This window comes from Sapajus apella, unplaced genomic scaffold (genome assembly GCF_009761245.1).
Source record: "Sapajus apella isolate SASKATOON/1434 unplaced genomic scaffold, GSC_monkey_1.0 scaffold48, whole genome shotgun sequence".
Lineage (NCBI taxonomy): Eukaryota > Metazoa > Chordata > Mammalia > Primates > Cebidae > Sapajus > Sapajus apella.
The window spans coordinates 16497857-16515619 of record NW_022436988.1 but is presented as its reverse complement, the minus strand read 5'-3'; the positions used below and the strand labels follow the sequence as shown (position 1 = coordinate 16515619).

Below are 17763 nucleotides of genomic sequence, written 5' to 3'. Positions count from 1 at the left end.
TTAGTTAACCATTCACATTTAATATTAATATTGTTACGTGTGAATTTGATCCTGCCATTTTTTTTTACTGGTTGGTTGTTTTGCCCTTTGGTTGGCATAATTTCTTCATTGCGTCGTTGGTCTTTACCATTTGGTTCTTTTTTGCAGTGGCTGGTACTGGGTTTTCCTTTCTGTGTTTAGTGTTTCCCTCAGGAGCTCTCGTAGGGCGGGTCTGGTAGTGACAAAATCTCTCAGGAATTGCTTGTCCGATCAACAAGGAAATCCAGGACTTGAATGCAGATCTGGACCAAACGAACTTAATAGGCATTTACAGAACTCTCAACCCCAAATCCATAGAATATACATTCTTCTCAGCACCACATTGCACTTAGTCTAAAATCGACCACATAATTGCAAGTAAATCACTCCTTAGCAAATGCAAAAGAACAGAAAACCATTAACAATCTCAGACCACAGTGCAATCAAATTAGAACTCAGGATTAAGAAGCTAACCCAAAACTGCACAACTTCATGGAAAATGAACAACTGGCTCCTGAATGTCGACTGGATAAACAATGAAATGAAGACAGAAATAAAGGTGTTCTTTGAAACCAACGAGAACGAAGACACAACATACTGGAATCTCTGGGACACATTTAAAGCAGTGTCTAGAGGGAAATTCATAGCAATAAATACCCACATGAGGAGCAAGGAAAGGTCTAAAATCAACACCCTATCATCAAAATTGAAAGAGTTAGAGGAGCAAGATCAAAAAAACTCAAAACCCAGCAGAAGACAAGAAATAACTAAGATCACAACAGAAGGAGATAGACACACAAAAAACCCTTCAAAAAATCAACAAATCCAGGAGCTGTTTTTTTTGAAAAGATCAACAAAATATGTAGACCACTAGCCAGACTAATAAAAAAGAAAAGAGAAAAGAATCAAATAGATGCAATAAAAAAACAATAAAGGGGACCTCACCACCAACTCCACAGAAATACAAACTACCATCAGAGATTACTACAAACAACTCTATGCACACAAACCAGTAAATCTGAAAGAAATGGATAAATTCCTGGACACTTGCACTGCCCCAAGACTAAACCAGGAAGAAGTTGAAACCCTGAATAGACCAATAACAAGGGCTGAAGTTGAGGTAGCAATTAATAGCCTACCAACTAAAAAAAGCCCAGGTCGAGAGGGGTTTATAGCTGAATTCTACCAGACGTACAAAGAGGAGCTGGTACCATTCCTTCTGAAACTATTCCAAACAATACAAAAAGAGGGAATTCTATTTGCAGACAGCATGATTGTATATTTAGAAGACCCCATTGTCTCAGCCCAAAATCTCCTGAAACTGATAAGCAACTTCAGCAAAGTCTCAGGATACAAAATCAATGTGCAGAAATCACAAGCATTTCTATGCACCAATAAAGACATAGACCAATGGAACAGAACAGAGGCCTCAAAGGCAATACCACACATCTACAGTCATCTGATCTTTGACAAACCTGAGAAAAACAAGCAATGGGGAAAGGATTCCCTGTTTAATAAACGGTGTTGAGAAAACTGGCTAGCAATGTGCAGAAAGTAGAAACTGGACCCTTTCCTGACACCTTACACTAAAATTAACTCCAGATGGATTAAAGATCTAAACATAAGACCTAACACCATAAAAATTCTAGAAGAAAACCTAGGCAAAACCATTCAGGACATAGGCATAGGCAAGGACTTCATGGCAGCAAAAACTGAAATAGACAAATGGGATCTAATTAAACTCCAGAGCTTCTGTACAGCAAAGGAAACAATCATTAGAGTGAACCAGCAATCAACAGAATGGGAAAAAATTTTTGCAATTTACCCATCTGAGAAAGGGCTAATATCCAGAATCTACAAAGAACTAAAACAGATTTATAAGAAACAAACAAACCAACCCATTCAAAAGTGGGCGAAAGATATGAACAGACACTTTACAAAAGAAGACATACATGAGGCCAACAAACATATGGAGTATGCTCCTCATCACTGGTCATTAGAGAAATACAGATCAAAACTACATTGAGATACCATCTCACACCAGTTAGAATGGCGATCATTAAAAAATCTGGAGACAACAGATGCTGGAGAGGATGTGGAGAAATAGGAACACTTTTACACTGTTGGTGGGAGTGCAAATTAGTTCAACCATTGTGGAAGACAGTGTGGCGATTCCTCAAGGACCTAGAAATAGAAATTCCATTTGACCCAGCAATCCCATTACTGGGTATATACCCTAAGAATTATAAATTGTTCTGTTATAAAGACACACGCACACGTATGTTCATTGCGGCACTGTTTACAATAGCAAAGACCTGGAACCAACCCAAATGTCCATCAGTGATAGACTGGATAAAGAAAATGTGGCACATATACACCATGGAATACTACGCAGCCATAAAAAACGATGAGTTTGTGTCCTTTGTAGGGACATGGATGAATCTGGAAACCATCATTCTCAGCAAAGTGACACAAGAACAGAAAACCAAACTGCATATTCTCACTCATAGGCGGGTGTTGAACAATTAGAACACGTGGACACAGGGTGGGGAACATCACACACTGCATTCAGTTAGGGGGGGTAGAGGAGGGACAGCGGGGGTGGAGAGTGTGGGGAGGGATAACGTGGGGAGAAATACCAGATATAGGTGATGGGGGGATGAAGGCAGCAAACCATCTTGCCATGTATGTACTTATGCAACAATCCTGCATGATCTGTACATGTACCCCAGAACCTAAAGTATAATTTAAAAAAATAAAATTAAAATCCAATCCCATTCTGTCATTTGCGACTGAACATGGAATCTTATCTTTATATATTGAAATAATTATATAGTAATGAACCCTTCCTGTGTGCCAAGAACTGTTGTAAATGCTATGCATGCTTATTTAATTCTCCCAACAATCCCAGGATGTGGGGACTGTGGGTAATTCATGTTAAAAAGAAGTTAAATCAATTGCTCAAGGTGACACTGCCAATAAAAGTCAGAGCCTGAAGTCTAACCCAGATGGTCTGGCTTTAGATGGAGGCTGATACCTAACCACTGCTCTTTACTGCCTTGCCATTAGAACTGACTATGAATGTTGATCACAAGAGTCTGGCAAGAACAAATTAAACAGCACTTGGGTGACTATAAAAAAAATCTTGAAATGGCTCCCACATAGATCTTGTTGAAAGAGTTAAAGGAATTTAGGTTGTGCAAATGGAGTTTAGGGAGGAGAAAATATACTGGGTAAATTAATTGGGTTTCAAACATATAAAAGATTTTTTGAATAAATGAATAAGTATTCTATATTATTTGAAGTTTGAGTGGAGCCTAGTCAGGAGTATTTATGTTGGATGGGAGGAATCAGATCTTGCCATCAGGTCTAAAGAAAAATAAATTGTGATGTTATGAAGGCCAGGGCCCAAGAGATAAGTTTAGAATAGATGACTGTGCTCAAGAAGGCCAGGACTCAATTGACTATACTTCACCCATTTAATTTTGAGCAGATTTGCTCTTTCATGCTTTTTCTTAATCTACTATTATCTAAAGTGTCAATAGGATTTTAGAACTGAAAACAACTGCTTCAGTTCCCATATTCTATAGATAAGAAAACAGAATTGGAAATCAGACATGTATTGTCAGGACTATGCAGCGAGGAACAGAACTGAGTTTTGAGCCCAGGTGTTCCGACATTATGTCAAGAGCCTAGCCTGCCCTCTCCCCGCCTCTTTTTCTTACTGGTGGAAGTAGGGTGGAGGGAGGGTTTCACAGTCACGGAATATTCTTGAGAATTTCTACTTTATGTAGTGAGATTGCTATGGAGTGAAAAGAAAGGACTATGGCACAGGTGCACGGATTTATGAAATGCTCTTTTTCTTTGTGTAGTATGAGCCCAGAGGACCTGGTCGGCCCTTGTACCAAAGAAGAATCTCATCTAGCTCAGTTCAACCTTGTTCTGAAGAAGTAAGCACTCCTCAAGATAGTCTGGCTCAGTGTAAAGAGCTTCAGGACCACAGTAACCAATCGTCTTTCAACTTTTCATCCCCGGAGTCCTGGGTAAACAGCACCTCATCTACTCCCTATCAGAACATTCCGTGCAATGGATCCAGCAGGACAGCTCAGCCCAGAGAGTTGATAGGTAAGACAGAGTGGGTGGGTAAAACGAATCTCTACTCCTCAGTTCCCAGATATCTGTGGAGTTTTTCTTCTACACCCCCTACCCCCAATTTTCATTATCATCATTGAACAGTATTTAATAATGCCAATAGCTCATAGGTGTGCAATTTAGGACTGTATTGATTCCATATATATATATATATATATACATATATATATATAATTTTTTTTTTTTGAGACAGCTTCACTCTTGTTGCCTAGGCTGGAGTACAACGGCATGGTCTCAGCTCACTGCAACCTCTACCTCCTGGGTTCAAGCTATTCTCTTGCCTCAGCCTCCCAAGTAGTGGGGATTACAGGCATGCACACCCAAGCCTGGCTAATTTTTTGTATGTAGAGACTGGAGTTCACCATGTTGGCCAGGCTGGTTTCGAACTCCTCACCTCAGGTGATTCACCTGCCTTGGCCTCCCAAAGTTCTGGGATCATAGGCGTGAGCCACTGTACCAGGCCGTTAATTTTATGTCCGGAAGGTTAGTAGATCTATCCATATATAGAAACTGATCATTTTGACCTGTGATGAAATGAAAGAAGAAATGGGGCTTAAAACATGTCTCTGAATAGATAGACTCACCTTTGCTAGGGAAAAGTTTGTTTTCTGCTTTCTGTTTTTTTCCTTCAGGGGAGCAGGTGGGAGTTGCTTAGATTAATATGTTTTCAAGGATTCATTGTCAGTAAAGTGTTGATAATTTGCTATATAATAGAGTCTGGCTACGAGAGAGACTAGTAAAGTCTAACATTTTGAGCTTTAGGAATCCTGTGTTTATTCCTTATATTCTGATAAACCGTAGAAGTCCATGGCTAAAGAGCAAAAAAGGCATAGAAAGGGACAGGAATGGGTAAGACACTCTAAACTTGTACCATGTGTTGGAAAGTCGAGAGTCTGCCTCTTCAGCCTTAAAGATGAATGCACTTTTATCTTTCCTATGTTCTCTTTTTTTATAGTGAATGTAAAGGAATTAATTATACTGCTTGAATTCTCTGATTCCTTCTCTTTGTATGCTGTAGACGTTGATCTTTGTGAACAAGTCTGAGATCTTTGTGTGGTGAATTTTTGCCCAGTAGCAACAACTTTTATATTTGGAACTAATTTTGTTCATCTTTAGTATGTGAATCTATTGTTTCTGTAACTGGCCCATTTTTGAATATGTGCCACACAAGCATATTTTTAGAACAATAGACGTGGTAGGGCAAAAAAAAAAAAAACATTTAAAAGCTTTTGCTTTTATTTGCTGGCAAATGACATTGTCATTATAGTCTTTAAACATTCTTTAGTACCTGTTATGAGTAAGCTGCTGTATTTTGTCTCAGGTTGCTTTGTCTTTTTGTTGTTGTTTTTGAGACAGGGTCTCACTTTGTCACCCAGGCTGGAGTGCAGTGGTGCAATCTCGGCTCACTGCATCCTTTGTACCCCAAACTCAAATGATCCTCCTGCCTCAGCCTCCCAAGTAGCTGGAACTATAGGCACGTGCCACTATGCCTGGCTAATTTTGGTGTTTATTTTTGCAGAGATGGGCTATGTTTCCCAGACTGGTCTCAAACTTCTGGACTCAAGCGATCTGCCCACCTCAGCCCCCCAAAGTGCTGGGATTACAGGCATGAGCTACTGTGCCTGGCTGCTTTGTCAGTTTTTGTTTGTTTTTTTGAGACAGAATCTCGCTCTGTTGCCCTGGCTGGAGTGCAGTGGCGTGATCTTGGCTCACTGCAACCTCTGCCTTCCAGGCTCAAGCGATTCTCCTGCCTCTCAGCCTTCTGAGTAGCTGAGATTACAGGCACCCGCCACCACGCCCAGCTAATTTTTATATTTTTAATAGAGATGGGGTTTCACCATGTTATCCAGGCTGACCTCAAGTGATCCACCCACCTTGGCCTCCCGCAGTTCTGGGATTATAGGCATGAGCCTGCTTTGTCACTTGTACGGTCTAGTATAAATATACTCACTCACGTTATCATATTTGAATTTCCTGGCAAACATCTACATTACAAATCAGTGATGGTAATTTGTTACTTTTTTGGTTGTTTTATTATAATTTATTTTTAAGATAACATCATTTCTCTTCTTCTTTTCCTTTTTTTAACCTAAGTTTTAGGATAGCTTTTGACCAAAATCAATAAAAAGCTGACCCAAGCTGATGAGGTAGAAAGTTCCTGAGCAAATGCTCATGTCATTTATGGTATCTTTTCTACAAATAGAAAGTCATTATTTTCTTCATTGCTTGGAGACATGCTGTAGTGTTTTTTAGTTGAAAGTATCACTTAGTTAAGCATTGAAAAATTAATTCAAAATCATGAGTGTCCTGAAGCACAACCTCTTGTTTATCAATTTTTTATTTTTGGAGAATTGTAGTAGTGGCAACAGATATAAAATAATTATCTGAGAAACTTCTTACTGAAGTTAGAGATTCATTTCTAGAGCTTGAAGAAAACTGTTTATATTATATTGATTTGAAATTTTAAAAAGATCATTGTGTTTGATATGGATATCAATTTACAGTTAAACTGTAAGCCTGAAATAGAAACCCCATCTTTGGCCTTTTTAAATGTTGAATTTCTCATTTTGGCACTGAATATACTTTAGGCTGTTAGTAAATGCTTGTGGAGAAAAAAAGCTAATGAAACTAGATTCTGTGCAATTAAGGGGGTGACCCAGTTGCACTTCGGGGGGTGGGGATAGCTCCTCCAACACAGGTGTGTTTGGTTTCTGTTCGCTTACCTGGTGACAAGACATACTTTAGCAGATCTTTTTTTTTAATGCATGAGATGAAAATTTTAGATTAGATAGAGATGTGTATTTTGGAAAATATTAGTTGTAAGACTAGTGAAGTTTGTAGGTTCAGAGAATGTTTTCTCTTATTGGGAATATATACATGATTAATTAAAGCAGTCTTGTATTCATGGTTAGATAAGGACATAGGCATTAGGTTAAACTGTCTCTAAGCTATTATTTTCTAAGAATTTATTTATACAAAAGCATTTAAAACTAGGCCGGATGCGGTGGCTCATGCCTGTAATCCCAGCACTTTGGGAGGCCAACACGAGCGGATCACCTGAGATCGGGAGCTTGAGACCAACATGGCCAACGTGCTGAAATGCTGTCTCTACTAAAAATACAAAAATTAGCTGGGCATGGTGATGCACACCTGTAATCCCAGCTACTTGGGAGGCTGAGGCAGGAGAATCAATTTAAGCTTAGTGTGATGGGTGGGGTTTCTGTATCTATAGGAAACGGAGAAAGAATGAAAACGGAGAGATTGTTATCAGTGTCTCCTTTGCCCTCCTAGTCTTTCCCCATCTGTTTAAATTCTTCAGAACTCATCCCAGGTTTCATTTTCCGTATGAAAATTCCCTCCTGGCTCTCTCAGAACTCCCTTAGGACCTATCAGCATTCCCTGTTCCACTTCCATTGTTATTTAGCCATGTTGTGGGTTTATATATTATTTCCACAATAAAATGATAAGTTTATGAAGGGCTGCTCTAACCAACTGCGTACTTTCATAGGTCTAGCGCAGCAGTAAGTGCTCAATAAATATTTATTGCATCGAGATGGCAGTTTAAGGTTTCGGATGGGTAAATGGGCAAATTCCAGATAAGAGAAGCAGCCTGTGAGAAAGCAGGAAAAGTGAACTGAGCATAACTCCCAGCCTTTTCAGTTAAGTAGAGGGTCTGTGAGAATATTCAGAATTTATCTGAAAAGAGGTAGAGGAGGAAAATAAAGGAGGAAGACCTCAAAGAGCAGAGAATGCGATTTGTTATAGAGCCACAGAAAACGTAAACAATACTGATACAGGAATAGAAATACGATTCAGTGGAACAGGGAGACTAGAAAGCTCAGGTACAGATTTCAGTGCACAAAAGAACTTAGTAATAATAAAAGTATGATCCACATAGACAGGATGTTATTCAGTGAATAATTATGTAACCCTTCAGGGGACAAGTAAATGAACAGTCATATCTTTACCTTATGCCAGATAACAAAATAAATTGCAGATAGATAACATTTTAATTTAAAACAGGAAACCCTAAAAGGTTCACGAAAAGATGTAAATATTTATCTGACTTCACATAGGATCTAGTTCATGAATTTACTTAATAAAATCTGAAACATTTGTTGACAAAGTGAAAGCATTATAAATAAAATTAAAAGGGAAATCACGAAACAGGTAAAAATATTTGCAACATATGTCAAAAGAATAGTATTCTTCACATGTAAAAAGTGCTTACAAAATAATAGGAAAAACAATAGAATAGTATGTCCAACAGAATAATGGACAAAGATAGCCTGCAAATAGGTAATAAACAGGAAAAAACTGTCCATACACACCAACTATCAAGGAAATGCAGATTGTAACCACAACAGGATAATGATTTACTTAATAAAATAGGCTAACTTTTAAACAGTAATAATCCCAGTGTTGTGATAGCGTAAGGCCATGGGCAAACACGGCTGGCTGAGTACACATGGGTGGCATCTTCCCGCAGAGCAGTTTGGCCACAGTTGTCAGAAGCTTTGTACACCTAGGAGTTTATCCTGAGGAAGTAGCCATGAGGTACATGAATTTGTACGGCTTGTACATCCTGCTGTATACCTAGGCATTTACCCTGAGGAAGCAGCCATGAATATTAGAAATATTTACCTGGAGCATCTCAGTCTATAGAAGAGAAAAATTGACGATAATGAACATTTCTAAATATGAGACATTACCTAAGTAAGTTATAAAATAATCTAAATCAAGTACTTAGGGAAAAATAAAACAACAACTTAAGGCTTATCTCTGGTATTGGAAAGTATGAATTGTCGTCAATGAATTTGTATTATGTTTATAATCCAGTATAATGTTATATAAATTTTTAGAAGATTGAAAAGAAAAGCAATTATTTGAAAGCAAGCTATGGTTTAGTGAGCAATAAAATTGGTTAGGAAGAATGGAGTCAAATTTTAAGGGACCTTGAAAGGCAGATTATAGGAAATGTGAAGTCATTCACAGCCCCCATGCCCACACCTTACTCTATATTACTCAGTATATAATACAAGGAAGGGCAGCATTTTAAACAAATGGAATCCCATGGTACTATTATTTAGCTCCATAGTAAAAGCTGTTTAGACCAGGAGTCTGGATAGGCAGCTCTTTTTTATTTAAGAGAGAACATGTGCCTGTTTACAAACTATGAGCAGTTACCAAGATAAATATCAAAGTGTACAGTTACACAAACTAGTTTTTTATTTCTCAGCAAGCCTTCAGATTTGAACGTGGGTTTTTGTATGTTAGCTATTACACTTCTCATAGCTGTTCTATGTGTCTATAAGATAGAGACATTTGGTTGGATGTGTTGTGACTTCAGCATTCTGTGGCAGATGATGTCTGTCCTTGCGGCTGTACTGCCGGAGTTCTGAAGACGAAATCCAGTTCTGACACAATGAGTGAATGAGGCGCATGAACACTGCTGGGCTCACCCTTAAATCACTGTCACTGTTCTCTGCTTTTAGCGCCACCCAAGACTGTCAAACCCTCTGAGGATCAACTGAAGTCGGAGAACCTCGAGGTGTCCAGTTCTTTCAACTACAGTGTGCTGCAGCATCTCGGCCAGTTCCCACCCCTCATGCCCAACAAGCAGATCGCGGAGTCGGCCAATAGCAGTAGCCCCCAGAGCTCTGCAGGGGGCAAGCCCACCATGTCCTATGCCAGCGCTCTGCGGGCCCCTCCAAAGCCCAGGCCCCCTCCTGAGCAGGCCAAGAAGAGTAGCGACCCTCTGTCTCTCTTCCAGGAACTGAGCCTGGGGAGCTCATCCGGCAGCAATGGCTTTTACTCGTATTTTAAATAATCACTTTTTTTTCCCTCAAGGGAGAATGTTTTAATTTCTGTTTGTATCACTAGAATTAAGGTAGTTGGACTTCATCTATAGATGCACAGTTCCCTTTGTTTTAATATTAAGTATGTTCTCACTTAATTGCTTTGCTGCTAGACTTACAACTAATTTTTTTAAGTATATTCCATTATTTTGCATTTTTGATGTGTCAAAACTTTGACAGCTTTTATGTAGAATAAAAAAAATTTTTAAATTTGTGTATTGTTACATGTTTGCATCAAGCTAGCAGCCAAGAGGTTAATTGTGCAACTATAAAAAAAAAAGAAAAAAAAATTTTGTCTAAAATATATTTAAAAAGAAAAAAAAATTGTAAGTAGCATTTACATTTATTCAATAATATTACCATATGCTGGGTTTCTGTACCAGAAATGGCCAGTTGATGTACAAATGTATGTTATTTTTGCTTAAATTCATTTAAAATTTTTTAAAATAAAGGGGCAGCATCTTCTAAATACTTTAAGTTTTATCAGCCTTTTTTTTTTTTTTTTTTTTTTTTGTGACACGATGCTGCATTCTAAAACTTTTATAGTTTTAGACTATGTATGATGTGCTGTTGTAATCTCCATCCACCGTAGGATAGAGTTAAAGGCATTCTTTGCAGGCATATTTCGTATGCCACTGTTTTTTGAAATGTGAAAAAAAACGTTGGCATACTTAGTTATTTTTGGACAAGCTACACTTCAAGCTTGTTTTTAATGTTAATTTGATAGTGTTTTTTTTTTTTTTTTTTAAACAAATCAAGAAGCTGAAAAATTTTTAGGATTGTTGGTGCTTAGTAGACTTGATAACTATTTTAAAAATGCGTGAATTTAGTAAAATTCTTTTTTTCTCACTATGCATGTGTAAATGTTTGTAACCTGGCTTCCCTCTTCTCCAGTGGTATAAAGAATTGTGCCGCTTCAAGGTTTGGGTCTTTTTTCCTCCAGTAAAAATTTTGGTACCTTATTTGCTGTTTACATTAAAATGTGACATTATATGTGGCAATTCAAATATTTTGCTAGCTGCCTTGTTTGAGGAACACCATTAAAGAAGAAATATGATGTTTGTCAAAAATGTATCAAAATTCAGCAAAATCTGGGGCAGAAAACTACCCCTGTTTTTCATGTCTTTCGATTCTTCTAAAATACCCGTATTGAACTTGTATACGATATAAAATTTAAATAGCCATCTTAAATATTCTACCGTCTAAAAATGGTTTTGAATGAATTTTGGTAAAATCCAAGGGAGAATGTTTACCCTCTTGAAACTGATGGTCTTGTCACACATTTAAAGCAATATATGTCCTTATCATTTTCCTGATCTAGTAATACTACTTTTATATTTCAGAGATAACCTTGAAACTACGATATAAACTTAAAAAAAAAATTAAGATGAGGCTGGGAACCTTTCAAATGAATGCAGTCTTCCTGATGATCCCTTCAAAAACGGGTTTTTGAAAGACCACTTTTAGTAGTCTATCCTATAATCAAAGTACATTTATAAAACCAGGATGAAAAGTGGCAAGGATAAAGAAAAATTACTGACATTTCTTCAATGACTGGCGTTTAGCTTATGTTGGCCAGCTACAACCCCTTTTAATCCTCAGACTATGGGATAAAAGAGTGCCTTTGGTTAATGGTTAGCAAGCTCCAGGATGAACGCCGTGTGCCTCTTTTATTCAGCTCTACTTTTCTGCAGAGAGTGCAGTTTATTTGTGTGTGGCTTTGCGTTACAGGCTGTGGGCCTCTGTGTAAGGTGGCAGACATAGACCTGTAAAGTGCAGACGTGTTAACGGTTAGCATAAATCACAGTTGGAAAGCTGAGCCAGCAAGTTAAGCATCAGGCTTTCTCTGTATGATGTCAGATCACCACATTTAGCAATGTCAGATTTTCCTCCACATACTTTAGTAAGGAAGAAAAGAAAAGGTTTTGCCACGTAGCTATGTACTTTTAAGTCTATGACAAAACCCAAGATGTAGTCCGAATGAAAATTAGATCTCTTTGATTGAGAATGTTACGGAAAATAATCTTCTCATCAGTGGTTATCCAACCCTGAGCCCTCGGCATACGGGACTACAATGCAAGCTAGATGAATGTTCAAAAGCATTCTTATAAAGACAGAATTGTCAAGTCAGGGCTTGCAGGTAACCCCTGGTCCTGAGGTAATTGCCTAATTTTCTCTTTTCTATACTTGAATCTTTAAAAAGCAGTTTTTAAATTATTTATATTTATATTTAGTTAAGGGTCATGGGGTCACGTGTGGACCCCATCACCTTATATAAGTATGTTGATGGTGGAAGCTTTGGATAAGGAAGCTATTAAGTTGTCATGACTTTGTTCTAAGCAGTTATTTCTAAAAACTAAAAATAATAGCTACTTATTGGCTCACCACTCTGCTGTGAGTAAATGAGCACTCCTCATTCCCTTATCATTTCATAGCCAGTTAAGGATTCAAATGTTGCTTCCTTCTGATGCTTTTCTTAGATTCTGCATCAGATGCTTATTTTGACTTACAACAAGCTTACTCTTCCTCAGCATTACGCAATGCCATCTTTCTAACTGTGCATTAAAGAACCTGCTCTTTACACATAGTATCTTGTAGCATTTTGAGCAAGTCTTCTGTAAGAATCATTGCAAGTTTCCATCAAAATGAGGCATGTCATCTGAGTACAGTTGCTATTCTTTGGGTATTACTTGAGTAGTATTAGCAAGTACCCATAAATCGGATTTATGAAACATAATTTATATACTAGGTTCAGCCCTTATATATACATATATATGTATATATGTATATAAAATTTTTTCCAGAAAACTTGATGATAGCTCTCAGATAATACCAAGTATTACCAGCTTCCATTTTCTTCAGATTTTTTTCTAAGTGAGGTGAATTGTTCACTTCTTTTTACATCTTTTTCCTTTGTATCACTCTGAAGCTTTTTTTTCTTTCCAGAATATTTTGTTTCATTTTTTAATTTTAATGCTACTTGAGATTTTCTTTTCTTTTCTTTTTTTAACCTTAAAGACATTATTTTGGATGATAGAGTTTGTAAAGTAGAGCATTGATGCTGAAAAATTTCTTTTCATGATCTAAAAATATTTTGTTATGATTTGAAGAAGCTCATTCCATGTAGCGTGGATATTTTCTGGTGTGTTTTTAAAGGGGGTTTTGGTTGTCATTTGGGCATATGCTTTGCCAAATTGTTACAGCAGAACTTTGTTTTTGATTAATCGGTAGTTAATTATTGACCATTTAAACTAGCATGACCTTAATTTTCCTTTCCTCACACAAATAGGCTTTCTATCCAGGTCATTTTTTTTTTTTTACACGTGAAATAACAAAATGCTTTGTGTAGGTTTTTTTTTTAATCATCAGATTTTAGAATAAGTTTAGGTTCGATGTAAACATCAACTGGTCTTTTCAGTTCAGAGAACTGCAGAATAAGTAAAATAAGCAGAATTCCCACTGAATAAGCATTACCTAATTAAACATGGCAATTTCAAGACCTATTTGTGAAGATACTCTCCTTTTTTGTGGCAGCATTGGAGTTGCTGAGAAAGCTAACTGAATTTCCTAACTTTGGGATAATTAACATATAGTATTGTGTTGCTCTCGTGTAGTTGATTTTATGTGTTTAATATTTTTCATCTCAAGAGCAAAGCTGCAGACATAGCAGATGTATCTCTAGCCCCCTTAGCTAGAGTGAGCCACCTTGGTTAAGAGTCAGGGTGTGAAGAACAATTTGAAGATAAATGTTAGTATTTCAACCATTGTTATTAAGAAAATTAGACTTACTGAAATACTCATTTGAAAACAGACACTGACTATAGCATTGTTTTATAGAGGAATTATTTGTAAAAAGGGAATCCAAGAAGCAATCTATAAAAATACAAGATTAAAACTTTAAATGTATTGAAGGATACAAATTGGTGCTTTCAATGTTACGTAGGCTAGCTATCGTTTTTCCCTCCAGCTCCTCAATGGTAGTAACTTATGATTTACCAGACATTATTTCTTGCTCACCATCCCCTTAACATATTGAAAATCCTTAATTTCTACTGCCACGCTATATGTTTTCCTGAATCACAAGTTAAATGTCTTAATGGAACTGTCTCTGCTCTTTGCCATCTGATCTACATTCAAACCATCTAGAAATTAGAACAGGTAATATTCTAACTATGAATTCTTGTTCAAAGGATCACGTAATGGTGTTAATCACTTATAAAGATACCATCTTGAAAGAGTAAGTGGCATGTTAGTGTTGAAAGTGCTCGTTATGATACGCGCCTCGCATTTCCCATCTGCTTGAGGATGGACATTTATTGGCTGAGACTTTAAAGCTGCCAAATTCACACTTACTGCTTTCATACCTGTTTCATTAGTAATGGCAAGACCATTGTTGGAAGAAGTGAATCTCACTAAACACATTCTATTATTACTTTAAACTAGACTATGAGATTCAAGAGATTTAAAAACAATTTTAATGTAATATTTAAAATTTTTGAACCAGTTGATAGTGTCTACTTTAGAGTGGACTTTAAGGAAACAGTCACCGGAGTTTCTAAAAATTTTTTGGAGGGAGGTACCTAATAGAAGAATCTAGACTTAGAAATGTTAACTGTGGTGCAATCCCAAACCCAGTTCTGCAGTGGTAGTCTAAGATGTCTAAAACTGGAGTGTTAAGAAAACCCAGAGACATTCATATAGTTTCAGTAATCAGAGTATTAGACCAGACTTTATTTGCAATTTGTTCAACAGAGAGATTTTATTTTGATACAGATATTAAGCATAAAGCATAGTAAGTTTTATATAATTCTATGAGTTCATTAAACAATATTATGACATTTTCATTATGTTCGTGGGGAGTCTTTTTAACTGTTTCTACCTCATATATGAGGTCTCTTCTGTATTTTACTTTGCATACTAGCATGTGATTGCCTGCCTTAGAACTATGTAGAGGAGGGGAAATCATTATTACCTTTTAAGAAATTTTTGATGTTATGAAGTAAGTGTTTTCATTAATACTTTTTTAATGTTTGAGAAGTAAAGGGGAAAGGGTGGCAAATTACATAGGTCACAACACAGAGTAGAAATCACATAGTACTATTTACAAATCTGTCCTGTTTTAAGATTTTAGAATTGTGAACAGGATGGAGCAGTGGTTCTCAAACTTCAGCCAGTATCAGAATTGCCTCCAGGTCTTGTTCAAATTCAGATAGCTGGACCTACCCCCAGCATTTCTGATTTTGGGCTGGAGTCTGATAATCTACATCTCCAACAAGTTTCCAGGCGGTGCTGATGCTACCAGTCCAGGCACCACACTTTGAAAATCACTGGTCTAATTCTCACAGTGAAAGTCTCAGAGACCTTCAGAGTCTGAACGTCTTTTCAACCATGCATTGATTTTCTCAGTGTAAAAAACTGATCTCTGGAGACATTGTTATAAATCTGGTGCCACGAGTGGAACAGTCGTGGAGAAAGGTCTCCATGGAGCGACAGGACCTTTGGTTTGGCTGCCACCCCTCCTCGTTCTCACCCCTGCTGGGGTCTCTGCTGCTCTTTCACAGTAAGGTGAAGGAGCTCTTCGGTTTCTAGGGTGAGTTTGGTTTTGTGTACGCTGCTGCCCTGGCTTCGGTCTGGAAGCTGTGCATTTGTTTGGTGTGGTTAGAGTCTATCTTGATCCATATGCATGGAAACGAGAATCCTGGAAAGAAGCCATCAGAATGCCACGAGAATGCACCTTGCATTGATCGAGGCGCCAAGTGCAGGAGCCCCTGCCCTAAGATGGCAGTGGCACAGAGCATCGAAAACAATAGATAATCCCCAAATAATGTTTCCGTTTTTATGGTTATTTTTTTTTTTGGCGGGGGAAGGGTGATGAGGGCAAAGGATTTGTTTTTCAAATTATGTGTTTCTCAGGTTAACAAAGTTATTTTAGATCCTCTGCCATGCCAGCAGGTGTTAGAGAGAGCCTGAAGTGTTACATATGGCAGAAAATAAATGTCTCTGATTACTTTGCTACCTTTAAAATAATCTATATGTGTTTGCAAAACAGCCTAGGGGGATCTACCACCTACACAGCATGAATTATTCATAAGTCATAGGTGCACATGTATGAGCAAGTTATTTTTGAGAAAGAAACTGCCTATAATATAAACCTGTCAGGCCTTTGGGTATATTTTAATTTGTGTGTTGTTGCTGTTTTAATATTCACGCTGGACTGCATCTTGGCGGGTATTGGGCTCTGCTTCTGGTTTTTAGTTTGGCATTGAATTTACTGAGATACTAGGAAGACAAAAAAATCTATTTTTAAGGTAATAGAATACAGAATGACTTAGGTGTAAAAGTACACATGAAGACCATCATAGAATGCACAGCTTTGAAGTTCTTAAGACACAGTCTTTCTTACTGAAAAGGCTCGCTAACCTTTGGAGAGGATTGTTTATATTTTCAGCACAATTTCCTTTATGCAGTCCCAACTTATAGGGGAGCTTTGGTTTATTTACACTTTGCTTTGCACGATAACCTTGTATGTGAAGACCTCTTTATATCTTTCAGTAGGTCAGAGGGCTCCTTGTCCTGGTTGAAGTCCCAAAGTGTCAGTTTCAGTTGAGAAAATGTTTCTCGGCCTCCCCCTATACAGAGGAAGGGTCCTGGATTTTCATAAATCCAGACCATACCTGCTTCCTATAAATCCATGTATATGACATTGTACTGTACCTGATTTCTGTGCCAGTCACATGACCTGATTCTTTAAACCCCATGAAGGTACTGGCTGTATGTAGTAGTTGTATCCTAGATAAATATGGTGACTAAAATACTTCTAAATTACAAAGATAATGAGTTTTGCATTTTATTAAAGGGTCCTGTTATTAGTGATACAGGATTTTTTTTTTTTTTAATGCTTCATACATATAGTTCTTATCTAAACCTGTTCGGCTAACTTCATAGATCAGTTAGTTGGCAAATTCATACTGGGTCTGTTTTGGGAAGTCTTCCTGAGGGAAGCTGTACAAAACTGAGGTGGTCAGTTTTGTCTTTCAAAGTACCAGTTATATAGCCATCTAAATAAGCATAATTTATGGCAAAATTAAAACAATTTTTTTTTCTTTGCAGTAAATGATACCTCATCTAAGAGGCTCTAATACCTAAAGAGTTTATCCTTAAAAGTAAAAGTGACTTTGTACCATAAAATAACCCCAAAGCCACTCTCTGGGGCTTTTTATTTTCTTCTTTGTCATTTTCTTTTCTAACTTAGTTTTGGAATTACGTTAGCGACTTTGGTTCCATAAAACAAGTTTTCAACTTGGGGTCTACAGTTCTACAGTGTGGTCATTGTCTCAGCGAAGTTCTTTTGTTTTAAAAGATTCATGGTAACACAAAATGTATTTTACTGCTACAACTAAAATGTATTTATAATAAAATGCCTTTTTAATAATTTGGAGATTTGTTTATTATCTGTGAACTATGATTCTCTGCTTCCTTTTGCTCTTAAGATCAAAGGTCTGACTGAAGTGACGCACAGCACTTTGATTTTATTCCTAATATTAAATGGTAAAATGAATGTAACTGAGAACTCAATGTGAATTTGTAAAGTTGTAACTCTGCTTTCCAGAAATTTGTGACTTGGCTTAAATCCCCAGACTTCAGCAGTAACACTCTTAAGACTTAAAAGTGTTACCTGAAAGTTTAAAGATCTCCAGTGGTCAGTGAGAAAATGAGCCCTTTTCAAATAGTCATT

At 37.2% G+C, this 17763-nt stretch overlaps 1 protein-coding gene across 11 annotated transcripts in view; it reads left to right on the top strand.

The window, feature by feature from the left end:
* The window catches only part of HELZ (helicase with zinc finger), a 184086-nt gene extending 166618 nt beyond the window's left edge, over nucleotides 1-17468 (top strand). For 10 of the 11 annotated variants that reach the window (XM_032241947.1, XM_032241945.1, XM_032241938.1 and 7 more), the window contains 2 exons: nucleotides 3891-4143; nucleotides 9666-17468. In XM_032241947.1, coding sequence (XP_032097838.1) covers nucleotides 3891-4143; nucleotides 9666-10000 — 588 coding nt within the window. In that variant the 3' untranslated portion in view covers nucleotides 10001-17468. The remainder of the gene's footprint in view (nucleotides 1-3890; nucleotides 4144-9665) is intronic. The other variant, XR_004257816.1, reaches the window with a different exon arrangement.
* The last annotated feature ends 295 nt before the right edge of the window (nucleotides 17469-17763 follow it).